The following is a 24,122-nucleotide window of genomic DNA, read 5'->3' as shown; positions in this document are numbered from 1 at the left end:
AAGCAAAGTTTAAAGAACCTGAGGACTCCGAACTTAACAGCGACCTCGGACACATTCTGGATGATGAGCCCAGGTGTCAGTCAGTGAAGCTTCATGATGGTTCCTGTGATGCTGGTGAAGATGAAGCTGATCTTCCAGGAGCGACTGGCGCTCGTTGGCATGATTTTTTACCCCTGGATGAGCCGCGTGACGCAACATGAAGCTTTGTTCTTTTGCGCATGTGGGTCAATTTAGGAGCTGATCTGTTCAGACTGATGTTGCATACAGATCACATTTCAAAAATACTGTGAACAGCCAAAAAAAGAATAATAATAATAATAAAAATAAAAAATAAATAAATAAAACAAATCGGATTTGGTAAGAAAATCAGATTTGGGCCACTTTTACCTGCTGAGTGAATGTAGCCTAAACTCCAACCAACAAATCTCATGAGGAGGATTTCTGCCTGTGTTATATAAAGTGCGTCCAACCCAGCAAAAGAAGCTATGAAAGAACAGTTTCATATTGTGGGTGGAGCATAAACTGGTCATTCTCCTTTTCACTCCCATTGATACTGTACTAGTTTATTTTAGTTGAACACACGTTTAGGAACAACTATGCAGGTAGTGGTGTTGTGAATGACGCTTCTGCAAAGTAACTGTGGGTATGAGAATGGCACCATACAAACTAAAAGAAAGAAAAATGCAAATGTACACAAAAACAAAAACACAGCTGTGTTTTTCCATTTGAACTTTTGACCCAATCTCCAGTTTATAAATGTTTATTATCTGCAGGTGACGTTACTAAAGCAACAGAGAGCGCCGGCTGAAGGGCCCATGCTATGCCTGGTTTATTAGTGTCCAGATAGCGGATCGGACCTGCTGTAAAAGCAATGTCTGTTTATTCTTCCCTGCCAGCGAAGGCTGCAGCTGTTCTGCACCATTTACTCAGACTGGCAGCTGAAGCGAGGCTGATAAAAACCAGGCTGTCAAAAAGCACTTGGTCTCCGAACGCACTCACCGCAAATCTTCAGCGGTGCCTCGAGCTCCAGCAGGATCGGCTGGCTGAGGAAGATTTCCCGAGACTTGAGACAGAGGCCGCGGATCTCGTTCTCTGTCAGTTGAACGTTCTTACCTGGCCGGGAGCCCTTAACTGCAGAGAGACAGACAGAGAGAGAGAGAGACAGGAGAGAGAGAGAGAGAGAATGAATATCAGTCAGTAAGACTGAAAGCACATTAAAAATGGACAGGCTTAAGGTGTTACAAATGATCAACAATTTCTCAAGACAAGTTTGGTCATCGCTATTGATCACTGGTAATCAAGCAATCAAATAACCATATTTTTTGCTAATCTACAGAAATTAAACAAAAATTAACTAAACATCAATCAAGTAACTGAGCAACCAGGGTTCTGGGGGTGGGGGGCGGCTGGCCAAACAAAACAAAACATTAGACTGAACTGAACATAAATATCACGCTGCACCTGCTTCCATAGATCCTAAAAGATAAATAAGGAAGTCTTTAAAACAGGCAGGGAAAAACCGCTGTCCTGCAGTGCCGGAGTCCAGCACAGTTTAGTGATTTTCCTTCCTTGTTTAACTCATCATTTAATTACCAGGTTAGGTAACCAGCCCTTCAGTTTGCCACTCCTGCTTTAAAGACTTCATAAGCAAAGAATGTGCCAAGGTACATAAATGGGGCGCCCATCAGGCTCTGCTTTTACTGTATAAAGAGAGCAGCAGAAGAATTTACAAATATTACCATCATGTCAGTACCATCATGTAAACTGTTAATTACTGCATATCCATTGAGAAGGTCAATCTGAATCTTTGTCTTAATCAAGTAACCAAGAAAAGCCCTAATTTGAAGAAATGGGACTCTGAGACGCTCTGAACAAATATAGGTACTGCAAGCCAATTTAGCTTTTAACCCTTTTTTTATTATTGATATCAGGAATTCAGCTTACACAGGTAAATTTAATTCTTACTAGTGAAAACAACTTTCACATGTAAAAATGTAATTCTTCATATCAAAAACAGAATTTTTACTAGTAAAAAATGTCATTTTTTATAAAGAATTTAATATTTTCTGGGAAAAAAATATTTATCAAAAATTGACTAGTAAGAACTAACTGGAAATTAAGTTTTCACAAGTGTAAACTGAATTCCTGATAAAGAAAAAAAATTAAAAGCTAAAACAGCTTGCAATATACATGGAGTCTGCATTCTGTTAGACACCAGCATAAATACCTTTCTACAAGTAAATAACTCATTCTCATGAGGAAAGACATATATTGTACTGTTGAAAAGGCAGTGCCTGGCAGTAATGCAGACTATTTGATTGTCTACAACAGACAGTGAACTCCTAATTTGCTCCATATAAATGTTACACTTCTCTGTAATGCTAAACCAGAAGGATTTTGTCCCAATTTCTAAATGTAATAAATGTATAGACATTGACAGATATTTGCAAATAAAATATATATTGGTATCAGCCCAAATCTCATATTGTTGCATCTCTAGAAACAAGTCTAAGAGAAATAAGGGGAAAAATGTATTAGCTCAAACAAGAGAGTGAGCATCTACCAGCCCACATCTCCCTGTCAGTTACAGAGACCCATCTGAATGCACACTTGTGCTGTCAGCTCCACGTCTCTGAACAGACCAGCTGCTGCTGCAACATGGAGACCACAGGAAATCAGCCCTCTAAACAACAACACCACAGACTGTTTAAAGGCCTGTTTGCTATTTTATACTAGAAAAAAGACTCCAGCTAAGAAGCTCAGCCTATGATACACATCTCTTGCGAAAGAGGTGCTTTGAAGGAACAGCTCAGCAAAAAATATTTACAGTTTCTCCCTTTACTCCAAACGTAGCTCATTTCAGTCATATTTGGTGTCTAAACTTGCATCTTTAGTTTTGCACAAGAGCTATGAGACTAATGTAGCTACTAAGTGATGGAAGGTTATGTACACCAATTAGCAATGAGCTAACCTCATGTCTAAATACCACACATACCTCAAACTGTGTAGAGCTGTTCAGGAATCTCTAACAGTCATCCTTACGTAGTTTCTGGCGTACTGTTGTCTATAAACACTGACAAAAAGTACATCACAGTGCTAAAGCTAGCAGCAACGGTGATCCTGAAGACAGAATTTGTCCATACTTTTGTAGTAAGTCATCTATAAACACATTAAACACTTAAAGTGGATTTCCTGTAAATTAACTACATGCAAAATATTGCAGTACTGCTAGCAAGTAACCTCAGAAAATGACCACCCATTCTGCCAAAAATGAATCAGTTCCAGTAGGGCTGACAACTCCTCCTAATTCAACCCTCAGGGGGATCCAAGTGCTGTACGTTCATTCAGAGCACTGCATTTTCACTGTATTCTGCTTCCACTGCAGGACCAACATGCTGATATAATATAAAATGCCATATAGGTTTCACAGAGCTGTGTCCTTCATGCGCTGCTGTTGTCATAAACAAGCACGTAAACAGAATGTGAATGCACAGTTCAGTCTGCATCTGTATGTCATGCACACACAGCCTGAGGGACGAGCAAACCGTTGTGAAACCAATGCAAGGTTCAAGTCTGCTGTTCCGGGATGGCCACAAAAAACACAAATTCACAGAACTCTGAAGGAAGGAAACGTTACATCAAAAACCTTTTTCAACTTTTATTTTTCTTTTTACATGTTACATTGGGTGAACATTGAGAGATCAAGAGACGGGTGTGGGTGTGGGTGTGTGTGGGTGTGTGTGTGTGTGTATATATATATACATAGAGAGAGAGAGAGAGAGAGAGAGAGAGAGAGTGCAAGTGTGAGAAAGAAATGAAGAAAGCATAAGTGGAAAAAAGTAGGAGAAAGAGAAAATGAAAGAGAGCAAGAAATAAAGAATTAAAGAAAGAAAGAAAAGAGCACAAGTAAAAGAGAAAGCATAATCGAGAGAGAGAGAGAGAAAAAGAGAAGGAAGAGAGCATAATTGAGAGAGAGAGAAAAGGAGACGGCAAGTGACAGCACAGGAAGAAAGACAAAAGAAAGGAGAACAATGAGAATAAAAGAGAGAGGAGAGATATAATACACGTTAAAGAGGTAAATAACAGAACTGCTGAACAGAAACCAGTTTTAACCAGTCAGGCAACCACATCCATTTCCACATAACTACATCATCATGTGACCCCAAATGACCAATAAACATTAAAACATGCACTCGCTGGATTACATTACATTCACCTGTATTTTAGCTGTTTGGGCCACCGCGCTCAATCTAATCCATATGACTTGCATAATGATATCAGGTCCTTATTTACGCCACACCTGTTTGTGACCTAAACTCCCCTTTTTCAAACACCTGTGGGGATTTCCACTTCTTCATATAAGTGGTCCTAGAATGGACACACTGGATCTGATCATAAATGATGATAAAATTGCATCTGAAACTTAAAGGGCCAAAAAATATCCGCAGCGGACAAAATTTATATTTATATTTTTCATTTAAATTTTTCACTCCAATAGTTCGTTAAACCTGACTGCTTTGCTGACAGATATGATTGCCAGTTGTCAGCTGTGAATTGTTAATTATGACTGACTCAAACAGGAGAAACTGTCTTTAATAGTATTAATACTGCAGCACTGGAGTGGAGCTACGGTTCTGTTAATTACGTCTTATTTATCATCAGTTTCCTTTCTAGAAAAAGGCTTTTTTGTGCAAGAACATTTTACTCCTGAACTAATAAGCAGAGTTTTTCATGGTGGATTTTTTAGTTGTGAAATTTACCAGATTAGCCTGTGCAGCTTCCATCTAGTGAAAGCTGCCAATTGTCAGCACATTATCTTAATAAAACAGCGTGATCATCTATTTCAGAAATTCTGCTGAATGTTTGCGCTAGTTTGTTCTCTTTTTTTTTGGTTTGTATTTGTTCATGATGTGCACGGAGGTCACTTCAAGGCAGAAGTTTGTTCGCACTAATGACAGATCTGAGATAAAAAAAATAAATAAATAATGAAACCACAACGCACTGTGAATGCAGCCTAACAGTACACAGAAATGCACTTTTTTGCAACTGCACAGCCCAGTACTGATCATAAAGCATGTCTTCTTTGAACTAAGATATTAAAAGGTGCTTTTAATATCAACCGATCCTGTTATGAGGGGAAGACAAAAATACAGACTATCCTCCTACAAGATTTTATGTTTCACTCATCTGTAATTGCAACAGAGAGGCCCTTCGATAAATGTGGCCAAAAAGTTCTTCAAGGCTTGTGTGTTCACAGACTTAAATTTAAAGCAGAGGAGCATGGGGTACAAACAGAGAAGGGGGGAGAACAGGGATAGACAATAACAACAAAAAACTGATAAAGGGCTCTTGGAATCACGGGATACGACCAAGAATAGTGAGCTATTTAACTCACAGTATCATGCATCCCCTATGGACAAAACGCAACCCCCCAAACCTGCTAGAGGCATCTACAGAACCGGGCAATTTTACTGATGCATTCCTTAAAGAAGCAAGCTTCAAACAACAAACAAGCACCGGAAGATCGGCTATATTTGATTATAGCATTGAAATATTTAGTCTGAGAATCTCACTGTTACCCCAAATGTAGCTGATTATCCAATATACGTTTAATGTCTGAAGTTAATGTAAACTTACCACACCACTTCACATCAAATGTCAAATAATCTTGAGCTTTTAAGTAATCTCAGACTTGCTTATGCAGTTTTTGACACTGTATAACATGCTGTTACCTATAACCATGGACAAGTATGCATCTTGAAGTCTGAATCTTTTCGGTGTCAGTTTCCTGATATGTTTAATTTGCAACGAGAAACTGTCAAACACAAAGTTAAGAAGCTGAAGTCGCTTCTCATTTGCCAGCTTCTTGTTCGAATTATCCCGTTACACCTTAAAATGGTGCAGCAGTTGCATTCTGGCACCTCAGGCACCATTTAAGGTGGAATGGGAAATTGAAGCTGGACAATGAGAAGCGAGTTCAGCCTCGTAAAAGGCTGAACATTGAGAGATATTTCGCAAGAAACTGTTCTACTTTTGAGTGAAAGTTTCCTGCCGAAGATGCTAGAAAAGCAGCTATAGCTGAGCTAAAGCTTAAAGCAAAGCAAAGTTTGTCTTTTCATTTATATTTTTTTGCCTATACTAAGAAATCAGCACATACTGAGATATATTTACAGCCATGATGGTAAAACGTTACTTCAATAAAATGGGCATAAAACGTTGTGGCTCCCAAGGTGGATTGATTTTGGTTTAAAGGACAAAATGGCTCTTCTTAACATTTGGGTTGCGACCCGTGGGCTAGAGGGAAATTGTGAAAATTAGATTTTTCACCAAACTACCGCTTTCAGTGTTCATCTTGTACATTCAAACGGGTTGGAGCTGTGTAAGGAAGGCGCTCTCCAAGAAATGCATTAGTCAGTGATCACGTCTCCCTGCGTTCCAGATCATGTGCAATCAAAGCTTTTTATGCAATCAATTATTCATGACACAATACAAACAAACAAGGCTGGGGAATTAAATAGGTCAACCGATCCTGCACTCAGCCATGCATTTGCTTCGGAAGACGGACATTAACAACCGATGTGCCCCAGGTCGTCTGGGGAAACAGAGAGGAGGGAGGAAGACCAGCGCTGTCCAAACACACAGTCGGTTCATACACATCACAGACCTACGGCACTATTCAAACATGCCCTTTTAGACCGGCTTCCCCAAAATGTAAAAAAACGAAGAGCGTGGCCAGGAGCAGCGCGACAAAAGAGCGTTTGATCTGTCTGAAGCGAAGAACATGATTGCCTCTGAATAGCGCGCTGAACTGGAGCCAATTTATTTCATTTGAAATGAGAAGGAAAAGCACCAGAGAAGCCTGCTCCTCAGCGTGCGAGTGAGTGAGGGTCAGCTACAGGTTAACTCTGCCAGCTTCCTATTCATCCTATACTAAAATATGCACTTCCCCTGCACAGCCAAAAGCAGCCAAGGCGGGCCTGAAGTACAGCGTCACAAAATGAATCACAACAGTCAAGCTCTCCGCTTTAAATATAAATTTCACATGGATGCCTCCAGGCAGGAAAAGACACTCTGAATGTATTACAGTGAGTCATAGATACAGGTTGTTACGCAAGGCACAGCTTAGTGGAATGCGGAAAGGCGCATGTTTGTGTATGATCAAAGACTCGATCCCACCAACCTACACCTCACAGTAAACAATTTTTACAGGTAAAAGCCACTGCCAGAACAGATGGTTCTGCAGCTGTAGTGAAGTAACAGCACCACAAGGCCTACATTTCAGTACAAGATGCCCCAACCACAAAAATGACCCGGCAATTCTTGATAAAGGCCAAGACAAATCAAACATACCCTCAAATGTCCCTTCTACCAGAGAGGGACAGTGGTTTGTTCAGGATTTCAACATGATCTTTCATAAGGAATATAGTACTGTGCATCATTAAAACAAGATCAGAGCTAGATAACATTACTAAGAAAAGAGAAAGCCTAACGTGTGTGATAAAATTATATACGTTCTACTGCTAAAGATGCTTGAGATTACAATATTGTGCTTTCACTGTACATCGGTTTTTAATTAAGTGGCTCTCAGTCAATCCAGTTTGTGCTTTCGTGCTCTATCACACCAAGTTTGGCACGTGAACAGTTTGAAAATCACCTCCTGAGTTGAATCAGCTGAGTTTGGTTACATACACATTACATTTTTTTGCTCAGATGCAATCGTTCTAAGTCGATGGTTCACATTAGTCTAAGTAGGTGATCCAAATCTGTCAATAATGTGATAAAACGTGTCCTGAAATGAACCGCAGGTAGACACCCTAATCAATAACATCACATGCATCATGAACAACACACAAGGCAGCAGAACAAGCCTTTGTCGTGAAGATAATTTGCTCTGAACAGAGTAGGACGAAGGTGAAAAAGGGGTAGATTCTTGTTGGACCGTTTACTTGCACCAATTTCAGGCAAGGTGCTGCTGCCTGCTGGAAATGAAGCAGACCATTTTGCAGATTAACTGACCTGTTGCCACTAAATTTGACCATTTATTATTAACTGCATATAACTGACCAACATTACTAAAATAGATTGTGAACAATAAGGACATTGAGAAGTTGGAACGGATCAAAACTGTGCTCATAATTTTTAACAATCGTTTTTTTCAATTCAAACTCGCATTCTCACAAACAAGGGTAGACCGTTCCTACTGCTGGTGCCCCTGACCACAATATCTTACATTCTGGCCACTAAAAAATGCAGAGCTTTGACCCCAGTTTCCCAAAGCATCTTGGTGTTAACATCTTAACTGGTAGAGAGAGTGTTCAGAGTGATGCTCGCTCTGTCATATAAGAATCATCTATGTGCTGGGATGGTTTCGGAGACTCTGTTCTATATGGTCAGATACAAAACAAATTACATCGAATCAGATTTTTTTGCATTGCGTTAACTGTAACCACTGCGATAGATAATGTGATCACTGCAGTAAACAGTACAGAATTAAATAACCTAGACTGGACCTCGAGTGGAAATAGACTGATGGGGTCATGAAGGCAGCATTCCCATTAATGTAAGGTTTTTAATAAGTACTTCCTTTTTCAAAGCAACCCCTGACTGCTTTTTTGGTACTAAACCATGTTTGTTAATGCGTACGATAGACATGCTTCCGTTACTATGTCCATAAATTCCTCATTTTTAAGATTCACTGGCTTGGCTGCCTAAGTGGCCAGTGCACATGTTATCTGTCTTTGTATTTATACCCCAAATATGATGCCAGCTACGCCATTTGGGAGCCAAATCCAAATCCCTTTTAATGAAATATACAGCTGGTCAGGGTTCTTTAAGTACACATGATACCCAAGACGTGCTAAGAAAAGCTTATTGTGATGCAATTTCTGGTGATAATGATGACTTATTGGCCCATCACTCACTAGTAGAATGACACTAAAATGCACGCTGCATTAGAACAGAGCAAGAGAATACAAGACAGCAGATGAGAAGATCACCAGAATTCAGGCAGGCTGTGAGCTGGAAGTGAGAAAAATGACTAGCTGAGGGCCGAATTGAGAAGTGAATGATTTCAAAAACACTAAGACATTAAGGATTTACTGACCATTAATGAACATAAACGTCACTGTGAAAGGAAAAAAAACTCTGATATAGAAGAACCATTCCTTCCTTAACGCAGTTAACTTCATCAACACTCCAAATAATGGCACGAGCTACTGCTGTGTGGAGACCTCTACTTCTCGTTTTGAGTTATTTATAGACAAATAACAACGATATCGCTTTTCTATTCCCTATTAAATGAGGAATTATGAATAGAACAGGTAGAGAAGTGAATGTGGGGCAGAATCGCAGTCCAGGGAGGGTCAGCGCTCACTGGGCGGAGCTTGTGAACTGCAGGTTCTGTCGAAACAGTGTGTGCATGCAGTGACAGAGCGAGTTCAGGGCCTGACCAATGACCAGAAGCCCTTTCAGCTCAGCCAGTGAAAAGTGAGTATAAATAGGGTGGTGCTGGTCGTCACTTTAAACCCAGATTAAGGGCGGCTAAAGCCCTGACAGCGCTTACTCTAAAATTAGCCTTGGGGCCAATAAGCAACCCTGAGCTTAGACCAAATGCAGGGGGTGGATGCACACGCAGCAATGATCTGAGGGCAGTTAGTAAACAAACATACCGATGAGGAAAATCAGCCGGGTGGAAGGTCACGTACATTCAGTACATTCACAGCAAGTACAGAGGAAGGTACAGCACATACTGAAACGTAAATAATGAATAGTAGGCAGGTAGGAAATACTTTAAGGGCCATTTTATGTCCTTGCTTACTGAGATTCAGAAAATGTTTCCTACACAAATGGGGGCACTTTGTGACACATCCAAAATAGGACCCGATCCATGTATCGGTTGGCTGATGTTAGCAGACATTGACGACTTGAGGTACTATTGGTATCATCCAATAATATCACTGATAATAAGCGTGTTTTTTGGTCCCAAGACCACCAGGATGTGTACTCGCAATCTCATCATGGTAATACAAAAGCTTAGACAGCAGTGCCCCTGGACAGCTCAATACAAGGCATTGTCTGTTTAAGGATGAGAATAATATGTTATAATACATAAAAAAGCACTGTATACTAAAACAACTAATTAAAAATAAGAGGTGATACACAGGAACCTAAAGCCCAAAGCATTCTAGCTAGTTCTGCCCAAGGCTACAATATATAAGGCAGATTTCTGCTGTTTGAGTTTAATAAGTGTTACAATTGAAAACTGAATCATATCAATGAATGAAGCACTGTGTAACAAAAATGACTGAAGTATAAATTCATTTCTAAAATCTAAAAATAAAACTATGTTGGCCGATATTAGAGTTATCTGAATTTCTCACCCCTAAAAACCAGCACTGTCCACAAAATCTTTAAAATATTAACATTGACCACGTATTAAATAGCAAGAAAACTTACAAATAAATCCTTCCTATTAAAAAAAATAATAATAAATAAAATCTGCAAAGCAAGGATCAACAAGTGGGCCGTTTTGCTAGTGCAAAACCAATCTTTATACCCTTTTCATTTATTACATTTAAATATTGATTCACAGATTTATTTTTGTTTACTTTGAGGATTATTCGTTTTAGGATGCAATTATCTTGCACAGGCATTTCTGCACTTTGCCTCTGATTTTCACCAGCAGTTGTAGTGTGTATTCCTCACCTGAACAAGTCTGCTGTAATGGATTCTTCTGCAAGCTAAAGCACTGACATGTAGCCTAATCCCACTTAAATGAGTGTCGCAAGTCATGACCCAACTCTTAATTGGTTTCGTATGCGATCAGCCATCACACGGACGTCCATGTGCACTGTCCTGACCCCACAGTGAGGTTTTAAAGCAAATCCAATGATGGCAACAAATGCAGGGGAAACTAGAGGGCAGCTTAAGAGTGCTGTGTTAAAGCTACCACTGTGTGTCTTGATATTTGCTCAAATACGCTGCTAATTTATTGAATTATTTTTGTCAGTTATGAGGTAAATAAGGTAGGTGTATTCACACTGTTTAAAATACTGCTGCTGCTACACCTGCACAAAAATGTCAAAACAGTTATGCATGACACTTCATATGATTCACGTTATTTAAACAAGCAACTGAATTAAATTAAAATTAACTGGCATTAATTGTCAATTTAGCCCATTAAAAAGCAAACTGATTTTATATAGTGCAAGTCTAGCTCATAAAAAATGTGAGCTTTGGATAATAAAAGGTTAATAATAATTAGCCATAAGCCAATTTAGCTGTAAAGAAATCGGAATCGGTCATATAAGTTCATAACTGTTGCTTTTGAGAAAAAGAATGTCTTGTTTTGCTTGTTTTAAGAGGACTGTTATTCAGTTTTCTTCTCTTAATTACACCAAAGAGAAGCTTAGACAGGTTTGCTTTGTAAAAGTTGACCAGACAGGGGAAAAAAAGACCATAAAAACCATATTCATTACAATTTGACGTATTTTAAATTGTTCTATTGGAGTCTGAAGCTCCCAGCAACAGTGTACATCGCAGGTAACTGTCAGCTAATGAACACAATGTGTAAAGCACAATATATGTTTATATAAACACTGTACAATGGATATTAATTTTATTACGGATTAATAAACACTATCAATATCAATACTTCAACCTTAAAAACAGTATCAAGGTGTATTACTCACACTGGTATTGACATACAGCCCAGCAATATGCCTGTCAATGACAATTTCATGCAAATGGGACTATGCTTCAGTCAGATGAGTAACTATCAGTGATCAGCAGCGCTACATGCTTTAAGTGACCGAAGGATCACCGGGCAGTGCGGAGGGATAAGGACCAAACCATGGTGATGCATGTCAGAAGGAATGACTGCAGATTGGAGAGCTCATTTGCATTAATTTCTCCCACACATGTTGAGACTAAATACAGGAAATGCAACATGAGTCACTTGAATTCATTGTTTGGAACACTAGAAACACAAGAGAATGACGCAGGTTTGTGCACACAAGCGCGCACACACGCAGTAAGCCGAGTGGACCTTCACAACTCAACACCATTGAATTAGAACACTCAGTCACTCAGAAACAGCACAGACTAAACAGTGATGCCGAGCGGACGGCTGCCTGCGCACAAGCACTGACCAGCCATGTCAGCGTCGGCTAATCCCCAGCACACTTTTTTCCACTCTTCAAGTGGATCAGCAACCTCGAGCACACAGGGTAAAGAGCAGGGGGTAAAAATCCTCTTTTAGCCCGGTTTCCGGCATAGTTAGCAATTCTCCAGAAGCACTAACACATCTACTACTGAATTCACTGAAAACGGCAAAGACATTCATGTTATATTCAATTATTCAAACTATCTGAAATACAATTAGGGTTGATTATGCATGAAATCAGCAATCGAGTACTCTAATGATTATTTTGATGAATGCATAATCTGATTTTTTTTTTTTTTTTAAAGGCCAACAATAACTTAACTGAACAACAAACTATGCCCATTCTTTCCAAATACGTTAATATTAAAAATTAGGAAGGCTTCGAAATACACAAAAACACAAAGTGCACATAAATGTCCATCAGGCTGTTTCTTGGCGCCGTAGGAGAATTGAAAATATGCATTATCGTCATGCGAATGGCCAAATAATTAACATTCACAGATCAATTTTAATCGATTAATTTATCCAACTTATCCAACAGTTGACAACAGCTCTAAACATAATAAAGTGTAAAACTTGTGGCTCTTAAGTTTCATCAGTGGAAACATCAAGCCCGGTGAAGGGGGGGGGGAGGAAAAGGGTCAGCGGAATTACATAACAGGATATAAATACTGCCATTATCAGTCTTGTTTATTTTCTGCCCTGCTTGGCAGACAACCTTCTCACGGCCCCAAGATAAACAGTGACTATAGACAACAATACTGCCAGCAGAAGGTGCTCTCAAAGTCAGCGTGAGAGTTTTCTGTATAACTGCCCGGCGCTCAACCTGTCCACCTGTCAGCTATGCACTATTTACTGCCTTTCACAAACTAAAAACAGGATGTTAATTGGCTTGTTAGACTTGTTAGTTACACTGGTATTCAATTATTCAGCTTTTTTTAAGCCACAACAACTGTAGCCTGAAATAAAAGTTAATAAGAAATGAATTATATAAGAAATAAATTACAGCTGGTACAGATTACATCATATATCTCTGCTAGGCATCTGCATCACATCCCCTCAAAGCTCAATGTACCGCACCTCTTTTCACACGACCACTGAAGCTAAAAGAGCACATATCTCACAAAATTTGTGACAAGAGGTTAATATCCCCCCAGACGCAGAACGAGTTTGCAGAACCATCTCATCTTTACAGCGCAAACCACAGGTATGTTTATTGCTGCTCTGAAACTACCACAGCAACTAGTTAACCACATTTTTGCACAGTACTATTCTAAATATAGCTTAGAACGCTATAGAAAGTGACAGAAATCTGACTAATCCCTACAACATTAACAACTCACTCAAGTGGAAAAATGAAATAAAAAATAATGTTTCAATGGATGTTTAGCACAGCTGGCTTGACAAACACTGATTTAATGTTGGCACTAACATGCGTTAAATTAGTGCTCAAAAAAATTCAGGCGACTTTGACTCAAGTAAGATTGTTTTTAGGGGTGATTCTGAGGACGGGTATTTGAGCGCTCACTCGGAAATATCAACAAACATACAAAGCCTGTAAAATATTCTTTTACCAGCACAACTGGTTTTAATGTTATACTGCAGTACAACAGCCATTTATAACCATACAACTAAATTTGAATAAATCAGATAATAAATCAATGTGCAACTACTGAATTTTTAAAAAGTACTAGTGGAAGCAATTTGAATAATACTATATAACATGAAAAGTAATGACTCACAATCAAAGAAGATCTAAACTGGCAGTTTTTTGCTCTAAACCGGCATGCTCACTAGGCAACCAGGCGATTTTGCATTTTTCATGAATTTGACACCTTGGCCCAATAAAGAGCAAACGTTATTTATATCATGACCGGCTAACAAAGCTGGAAATAAGCTGGTGTGTTTCAGGTGTTCATTTAGACCATACAGTGTGAACTAAACCAAAGCCAATAAAACTGGCTAAAACAAATCAGCCATTTAACAACTTGGTTGTAAAAATCACTGATCAGTGCATCCCCAATGATAATTACACACTCAATTAGATTGTTTAATTTATTTTAGTGCTACAAAAAAGTATCACCTGCGGTAAAATCACCTGTGGTAAAATTATTCCAATGTGTTTTAGCACTTAAACATTTTCAGTTTATTTTAAGAATATACTGAATGTGCAACTGTGATATGTTGGGTACTAACGATAAACGTTTACACCATACCATAATAAAAAAATCATCTTTATAAACCTAAACATGAGGACAGAAACAAAGACAATCCAAAATCAGTCTGGTACTTAGCCAGTAAAGCATTTTATATTTGGATAGTGTGACAAAAAGGCCCTCTAAGAATAACGAAGGCTACTAAGAGCTTTCAATCAAAACACGGACGAGATAAAAGCGCCGCTTGCTAAAACCTTTTGACATTCATCCACCACATGGGCTTAAGCAGTGTGCTGAGCTGATGCCAGAATCTGACTCAGAAGAGCTCATACCACCAGCTTACATCAACTCCCTTTCAGATCGGAGAATCTCCCTCTTGGTCCACTACGAGCAACAGCAGGAGTGTCTGGACTGAGGCTGAAACTTAGAGAAGCAGAGAATATGAAAGGGGAATTAAGAAAAAGTGTGGCAGGTCCTCCATGGTACGGCTGCATTATCTATATTCTGTTAATCGTGATTGAGATCAGGGTCTTTGCAATATTGCCCCTTGGAATAACAGGTAAATTGTTAAATACGTTCCAAAATATAAGCAGAACATTGTAACATTTCCAGTACATGACTGTTTTTTGTCAGAGTGGTCTTACAGAGTGGTCTTACAGAAGGCCGCAATATGCAAAATCAGCCAGCTACCCAATTACAATGTTATTTTACCACATGCTGTGAGTTTTGATGAATCAAGGTATTCACATAATTTAACAAGTCATTTACTGTATTAAAAATAAATTAGGCTTATCTTTAACCATTTAACTTTACAGGTTATCAGCTGTTTTTTAATATACTTCACATCAAAGCATGATATATGAATCTGCAGAACGCAGCAAAGTAACACACTTAAAAAGATGGTCCTTCAAGGGTTCTTCAGTGAATAAAATGGTTCTATGGAAAACCACGAATATTCAAAAAAACCCTCTGACTGATGGAGAATGCGCTGTAGATGGTTCTATATAGACCCTTTGTGAAAAGGGTTCTATATAGCATCAAAAGCGTTCTTTTGTTGTTATAAGCTTGGCATCACAACAATAGAAGAACTCTTTTTTGTGCTACACAGAAAGACATTCACATAGGACATTCTCCATCAGAATCAGTCTAAAGAACCATGCAAAGAACACTTTAATCAAGCAAAGGGTTTGAGTGTCCTTTGAGTGTTCCTTTACTAAAGAACCCTTGGCGAACCATCTTTTTTTAGAGCGTAGGGATGCACAGATATGGGAACTGTGGGCAGATGATATCTGATTTTTCATGTACATGAATCTGCCAATGCTTATACATAAACATTTATAAAATAAACGATAAACTGAGACTAATCAGGGAAACGTTTAATATTTGTTTATGAACAACAAATGCAAATATTTTAGTGCAGTAGCCCAGCATCACCTGAATATTTTGCTCTTGAAAGTCATCAGATATCGGTTTGAAATATAAGTCAAACCTAATCATCTGCCAATACCAGAGATCGGCAGCCCAAATGTGAAGAGCCATTTTGCCCTTTCAACAAAAATCAAACCATTGCTGTAAACATGTCTCAGCATGTGCTAATGTCCTAGCATAGACTAAATATAAACAAAAACCCAGACTTACTGTGCTTTTCTCACATCTCCGGCAGGAAACTTTTACACAAAAGAAGAATAGTTTCTTGTAAAATGTCTCAACGTTTTGACTTTTTACGAGGCTGAAGTCGCTTCTCATTCAACTGATTCTTGCTTGAATTTTCCCGTTCCACCTTAAATGGTGCCTGAGGCGCCAGAATGTTACCGCTGCACCATTTAAGGCTGACTTGACCTTTGCGAGTTTAGTGTTTGATAGTTTCTTGTTGCAGATTAAACATATCAGGGAACCAGCTGGAGTGCTAATAAAAGCAAATAAGTCCATTCATCTCTAAATTATCAATGTCCATCTTGAATCTTTCTCCTTGCCCTTTCGTTAGCTACTAGCTAGGCAAGATTCTTGAGTCTTCAGTCTGTGTGCCGATTGCAACTCCAATATAAGGGTGTAACCATGTTAATACAGTCGCAAAAAAACAAATATACTGAAATTTAAAACTTTATTGCCAACACATCCCTCATTCTCCTCTGATCGTCAGTAATCAACACTGCAGCCTATCAGTTTATAACTGGCAGGGACTCTGTGGGGCTTATGCAACAGGCTTCTTTTTAAAAAGTTTTAAATTCTAGGGATTTTTGGGGTTTATTTTGTTAGAGAGCTGTGAAGCAGGCAATGAAAACAGTTATATATGACAACCTAGCCAAACCAATCAGAGCTCTGAACAATCAACACATTACCACACTTCATCAAAAAATCATACTCAATAAAAAACGTGTGCATTGTTTCAGCTCTACTCCACAGGCTGGGATTTGTCATGAGTTAAGTTTGCTCCTGTAATGGCGCAGTCACTGACCCGAGAACAGCTCTAAACGCCAGACCTCAGCTGCCGTGACCTTACTGCTCGCTCCACTAACAGCGGAAGCTGCTCAGAGGAGACAGTCGCTTTACAGCAGACGGTCTTGTTACGCAACACCCAACAGGTTTAATTACCTGCTTGCTTGCTTTCTCCCTCCTCCTCAATTAGTCGGCACGCTCTTTCACTCCATTGCTTGGACACCATTTAAAACAGAAAGGCTTAGTAATAAAAAAGATCTGTTATGAAGCCGTAAGTATGCAAACACAGCAACAGTCTGAAGCTGCACTTAGGTTAGGAGTTCTTGGATCCATGTAAGTGTGTAAATAAGGATATGAAGAATAACAACTGTTACTTGGCTGTTCTTTGGCCAGCCCTGCACTGTGGATCTATTCTAGCAAAGCAATGAATCAAAATCAAGTGAAAATTTATTAAAATGTACCTTCTCAATAAATCAGCAGTTGACAGTTTATAGAAGAGTAAGATAGATTGTAAATTCTCCTACAGTTTTCTCTTACAGCAGGAAACTGAAGTCTGAAGTCCACAAGCATTTATGGGCATCTAAAAATAACCATATAACATCTGAAGTCTTCTTAAGGCTTCTCAGATTGTCTTTATCAATGAAGTACTGAGGAATCTCTGAAAGGCTGTGCACTGTTAGTGGTCAGTTTACTTTCTTCCCCTTTTTCAAACCTTTAAAATCAATGCATCATTAAAATAACTCAGATTATGCAGTTTCTAATAACTGATAGTCAGTCATTTATATATAAATGCACTTACAGAATGATTAAGCTTTTATAAATCTATTTACTTGCCAAAGGGCCATTTTTTCTAAATTCAAATCAGACCAGATTTTGGTTTTAGCTGCAATCTTTTACTAAGGAAATGTTTCCCGGCCCGAAGTTACTCACACTTGTACTTGATAAAGCTAAGATAAAACTTCTAAGCTAGGACTCCTTTAAATTCTCGATGCTGTCGTGAGCCACTCTGGAGAAGGCATGTCACCAAATGACCACATGTAAACGTATTAGATCAGCGATATGAGACTGAGAGGTTTTATACTTTGAACCCTGAGCTGCCAAGCAACAGCATCCAAAACAAAACTGTCAGGCACTTATTACACCTTATTGTGTTTCTCCTGTTCTAACACACCTTACTCAGCTCATGGAGACAGTGGTACGCTGCCAAGGTACTTCTGGTGTGCCAATGGCAATGAAAAGCAGGAAAACAAATGGGGCAAAGCAAAGGGGACAACAAGAACTTACCAGTACTTCACTCTGTACAATAAAATATATTATTACGAGTACTACTACTACTGTAGCTCCGATACCAGTATGCAAGTATAGTACTATCTACCACCACAAACAAAGAAAAACTAAAACTGGAACCAACTGAGGTCCAAAAAAGTCATCATGACTTACTAATATATCAAATTTCATTCTGATATTTAGCGGAATCTGGCATTTGCACCTAAAAGAACAGCATCGTCACTTAACATTAACACCACATACCAGTCCTCAATTGAAAAAAAGGTGAGAACTGTAACTCTTTACGCAGCTGTCGCTGTACATTGCTTTTGGCTCTCTTATTAGGCTGATTTGTCACAAGACACAGCTAAGCAAACAATCCTGCAACTTAATCTGCGCTCACAGCGTGACGCATGCAAGAAAGAACAGCACAGTATAGACATCTGTGCTTGAAAATGGGCGACGCTGAAGCCTGTTGATGCAAACAATTGATGTTTTGCAATCCCATAAAACTCAACTTGCAATACTATAAGATTCACTGTATTACTTTATCAAAATCTGCATATTCCTATCACTCTGAGACAGACTCCAAACTACACTAGATTACATGCCTTCGGGTCTTGCATATATATCGCTGCTGTCTGACCAAAACCTCATATCTCCACAATGTTTACTTTACAGGAGAAGGAAAAAAAAACAAAACATACCTTACTTCTAATGTTAGTCAATGGAAACAGACATTTTTCCAAGTCATTTTGGGCCCGTTTGTTTTGGTCCAATCAACTTAAAATGTACACACAATATAAAGGACAGTAGGTATTTTCAAATTATGTCAAAAACTTAAAAATTGCAAATGGAGAAATTAGGTTTTGGTCTGACAGCAGCGATATGTAGAGACTCATCTCTTCTAATATCTTCTGTTTCACTTCTCCCACTCTTAACAATAACTTTCTCTTCAACATTCGTCTGGTTTGTTAAGTATGTCATACATGTCTGCACTCACAAAACCACATCTCTTAACATACATAACAAATTAACTAATATTAACAACAGTACTAACACAGAAAGAAGCTGTAACGATACAGCATATTAAAAGTGGCAAACATGACATCATTGTTATTGTGACGAACACTTTTTTTTTTTGGGCGTATTGTGGATATCGTCAGTACTTAAAAAAAACACCGGCTGGCTGCATGTTTCAGTACAAAAAGAGCATAATTAGCCCTACTTAATTGGATTTAGTGCAGCGTAGCACAGGGTTGCGTACAAAACTTTGTATAAAAATAATTTTATTCATAATTCTAGATACTATTTCTTTAATGTGGCATTAATACGCTGTTAGAAATAAAGGTTCTGTGTAGGTACATTTTTCATTCACAAGGGAAAAACAGTGTAAATGCTCCCTCAAAGGTACAACAGTGGTTTTAAGGTCCAATTGTGTGGCTTACATAAGTTTTTCCCAGGTGAAAAGTATGTATTTGTACTTTTTCATGACCTAATATTTTAAAACAGAACAGTAAAATAAATAGCCTGGAGACGAGACGGGGTGTGTGGAGTTAATATAACTCAGAAAATATAATTTCAGTGGATTATGTTACAATTATGTTCCTGACTAAAGGTACTGAGATGTACCATTGAGGGTACCACCCCAGTGACGAGAAGGGGGCCTGTCCCAGTGACAGTTTAGCGCCTTTTTTCTGAGAGTCTAGTACATTTGCATGTGTCAAAATACTGCGAAGTGTGCACATAAGTATTTTTTTTTTTCACGTCACCCACCCCTACAGCACATTGTATCACAAGATACTATACTGGATTGTTGTCTCATGACTAGCACGTTCTATTAGGACTAACGTGTCCGTATCGGGTTGTTGCCAAGAAGGCAGTCCGAATGGATCAGGCAAACCTCAACTTCGCAATTCTTAAGTCTCAAATGTTGTATTTTTATCATGTTGAACATTCTAAGTAAAGCTAAAATGGAAATGAGTCACATTTTCAATATTGTGAAAAGTGCTGCATCTAAACTACCATATCGTATCAAACTAAGCCTTGAATTTGTCAATCACTATATGCCCAGGATATGAATTTACTGCATTCATCTCTCCACTTCTTAACATGAATGCAATCGCAGTAGCAGCATTGTGTTCATTATGAAACTCATCACCATCTTCTCTAATCAAGAGCGCATTTCAGTAATGGAGATCATGTGCAGCTCCAATAGTCTACAATGTTTTTCCCCCTAAATCTGCTCCTTAAGTTTGCCTGTACTACACTTTTTAGTGTCTCTCTGATCCAAGCGTTCAGTTTATATTATAAACACTGTTTGCTGGGATCAGGAAAACACTAAAGCACAGCTATACGATCCACCTCAGTAAAATAATGATTAAAATAGGAGACCTGAAGGAAGATTCATGACAATGTTAACTCAGTATTGCAGGAAAAGCAACTAAACAACTAATAATAATAGTAATTGATAATATGAAGCAGGAAACAGGAGACATGGTTAAGCAGGAACAATGAGTAGTGTGTGAGCCATTTAAAGCATTAATTTTACTAACTTAAAGGGGAATTCCACCGATTTCTCAAAATTTCTGCATAATTGAACAGCTGAGATGTAAACATCTCATTCAAGTCATTCAGAGTGGTTTGATGTGAAATAGAGAAACCTACAGATGCAGGTCTATTTACAGTGGTGGGGGTGGGACCCACGGTTGACAGTATCTACAATTCAAACACAGCTGTTTAATTTGCTATTTACATGCCAAAACAGCCAGTGAACCTCCATATGAGAGTTTCTACACAAAATGATATTAAAAAGCAGTGAATCTGAAAAATAATTTTGCTTTGGAGACTATCTTTCCTAATACTCTCTGAATGTATCTCTCTGCCATTGTTATATTTTTAAAAATATATTTTAGACCTTCTCAAAGCAACATCTTAGACATCACGCAGCAAACTCATAAGCATTTCATGTAATTGGCTGCTATGAGGGAGCTTTTAGAGGTCGATGTCTGGTTCCTATCACCACCACTGTTTCTCTAGAACAGAGCATTTCACACCAACCCACTCTGAATGACTGTTTACATCTTAACCATTAAACTACGCAGATATTTTTAAAAATGGGAGGAATTCCCCTTTAAATTCAATATCTCATGTAAGAGAACATAACAGCGGCAAGCTGTTTCTTAAACTATAACTAGGGAAATGCAAGGTTGGTACAAATATTCAAATATTATGATGTAAATTTCACTGATTTTTAGTTTTTACATCATTTGGAAAGCCCTCGTTGGTTTTCTACGTAGTTTTCCCTAAAATATTCAGTTTTTTATAGAAATACAAGATTTCTGAAGAATATATATCTCCTATCCTATTCAGGTTAACATCCATCAGCAAGGAATCAAACCACTGTGTCGTACAAACCTTAAAAAATTGGTTCTTCAAGGATTTTTAGTAAAGTCAATGGTTCTATTTAGAATCACGAGATCTATGTAGAACCATTTGCATGCTTAAATGGTTCTCTGCATGGCGAAATGGTTCTTCAGACTGATGGAGAATGTCTTGTATATGTTTCTATACAGAGTCTTTTTCTTTATAGCACCAACATGGTTCTTCTATTGCTATAAAATGTCGAGCTTTACCCTTTTTGGTGCAGCACAGAACCATTTTTTTAAGAAAGGTTCTTCATAGACCCATACACACACATTCTGTATCAATCTGACGACCCATTTCGCCATGCAAAGAACCATTTGAGCATGGAAAGCTCCTGTTTAGAACTCGTGGTCCTAAACAGAACCACAGTCTTCACTGAAGAACCCTTAAAACTGAAAAGAATCGTCTTTTTAAGCGTGAATGCAACGTTAACGGTCCAAGCACCGGCTAGCCAACCTAAGCTAGCCAGCTAACCTGGCTACACAACGGGACATTTTTAACACAATAACGCTTTTAAACGCGTTATTACGTGATAAAACACAACATATTTGTGCAGACTCCCAAAAAACTGAGGTATTTTCATTGAGAAAACACATAGAAATATGCAGAAAATGAACAAATCCTCACCTTCCAAGAGGCGCTGTATTATGGAGTCGATGTTTAATTTGTCCGGCTCCGCCATTTTAAGTTTTTTTTAAATATTTTTTGTCGTGTATTCAAGCAGGTCAGGCGTTTTTATCGTCTCGAATAACCTTCTGTGTCCTAAATAAAAAATTAAGGCCCCAACCCAAAAACGGGTAAGTTGTTAAAAAAGGAAATAACTGGTTATTAAACTCTGAGCTTTGCTGGCTGTGTTTCCTTTGTCGTTTGGTTGTCCGTTAGCTCGCCGCTGCTAAGGTTCAGCTAGCAAGCTATTAGCTACCCGTATTAAATATTCAACCAGAAACGGTTTATATAATACAAAAAATACTCTGGCTGCACTTCTCCACTCTTTCACGCTCGACTCTGATTCTGATTTTAAACGGTCTGAACACTTTTTTCGCTCTCCCTTTCTTCCCGTGCGTTATCGTTTCCCTTCACTACGGAACTTTAAAAAAAAGAGGAGGGAGGAGGCTGTGGGCGGGGACACGGCGCGCACGTTAGGCTTCGAGCGGCGGTGATTGGGCAGAGGCGCACGTTTGAAAACGAGGTTCTAGGCGCTGATTGGTTGATTCTCACGTCGCTCACGACACCGGGTTGTAATAGTGTGACGTAAGTGGGGGGAAGGCTAAGCAAGCACTGAGGTGATGGGCAAACTTAGGGGTGAATTTAAACAGCTGGCAGCAAGAGCGGCTACGGAGTGAGATTCCGAGCGTCTGTTAGGTGCATTTTTTAAAGTTAGATGCATCTCACTCCCTCCTTCACACTCTCTCTCACCCTCTTCCTCACTGACTCAGTCTGTTGCTATTCAATCAGTTCATTCCCTCACTGGCTCACTCCCTCATCCACTCTCTCCCTCGCTCCTACGCCCACTTACTTGTTCACTCCCTCACTCAATCACTCCTTCCTGCACATTTTCACTCCCTTACTCACTAGCTCACTCCCACAGTCTCTTGTTCATTCACCCCTTCACTTTCTCACTCTCCCCCACACTCCTTTACTCACTCACTCTTTTATTTTCTCACTCCCTCCCCTTTTCCCACACACTCTCACTCACTTCCTCACTCCCTCTCTCCCTCACTCTCTCATTCCCTCTTTCCTTGTCTCACTCCTTCCCTCACTCCCTCATTCTCTCAATCCATTTCTCCCTCACTTGATTCCTCCTTACCGCTCCTTTCTTACTCCTTTCCTCACTCGCTCATTCTCTCGCTTCCTCTCCCCTCATTCCCTCTTTCCTTCCTCATTCTCTCACTCCCTTCACTCTCTCATTCAATCCCTCACTCAATCACTCCTTCTTGCATATTTTCACTCCCTTACTCACTAGTTCACTCCCGCACTCTCTTGTTCATTCACCTCTTCACTCACACTCTCCCACACTCCTTTACTCACTCACTTTTATTTTCTCACTCCCTCCCCTTTTCCCACACACTCTTACTCACTTCCTCACTCCCCCACTCCCTCATTCTCTCATTCTCCCTCACTTGTTTCCTCCTTACCGCTCCTTTCTTACTCCTTTCCTCACTCGCTCACTCTCTCTCGCCCTCACTCTCTCTCGTCCTCACTCACTCACTCCCTCATTCTCTCACTTTCTCTCTCTCTCAATCTCTCTCATTCCCTCTTTCCTTGACTCACTCCTTTCCTCACTCCATCCTTACTGCTCCTTTCTTACTCCTTTCCTCACTCCCTCACTCACTCCCTCATTTTCTCACTCCCTTTCTCCCTCACTCCTTTCCTTCTTCCCACACACTCTCACTCCCTTCCTCACTCGTTCACTCCCTCTCGCCCTCACTCTCATTCCCTCTCCTTGACTCACTCACTCCCTCCCTCACTCCCTCCCTCACTCACTTCCTCATTATCTCACTTTCTTTCCTCCCTCACTCTCTTCCTTCTTCCAAAACACTTTCACTCCTTTCCTCGCTCGCTCACTCCCACTCACCCTAACTCCCTCATTCCCTCTCTTCTTGACTTACTCATTCACTTCCTCACCCCCTCATTCTCTCACTCCCTTTATCTATCTTTCACTCTCTTCTTCCCAC

General features: G+C 39.3%; 1 protein-coding gene across 1 annotated transcript in view; it reads right to left on the bottom strand.

The window, feature by feature from the left end:
* Positions 1 to 22,542, bottom strand: part of ppp1caa (protein phosphatase 1, catalytic subunit, alpha isozyme a) — a 29,335-nt gene extending 6,793 nt beyond the window's left edge. The window contains exons 1-2 of the mRNA XM_036589209.1: positions 22,075 to 22,542; positions 1,000 to 1,131 (exon numbers count right to left, since the gene is read on the bottom strand). Coding sequence (XP_036445102.1) covers positions 1,000 to 1,131; positions 22,075 to 22,129 — 187 coding nt within the window. The 5' untranslated portion in view covers positions 22,130 to 22,542. The remainder of the gene's footprint in view (positions 1 to 999; positions 1,132 to 22,074) is intronic.
* Positions 22,543 to 24,122: the final 1,580 nt, after the last annotated feature.

This window comes from Colossoma macropomum, unplaced genomic scaffold (genome assembly GCF_904425465.1).
Source record: "Colossoma macropomum unplaced genomic scaffold, Colossoma_macropomum, whole genome shotgun sequence".
NCBI lineage: Eukaryota > Metazoa > Chordata > Actinopteri > Characiformes > Serrasalmidae > Colossoma > Colossoma macropomum.
The sequence above is the reverse complement of the archived record's forward strand: the minus strand, read 5'-3'. Positions and strand labels throughout refer to the sequence as shown.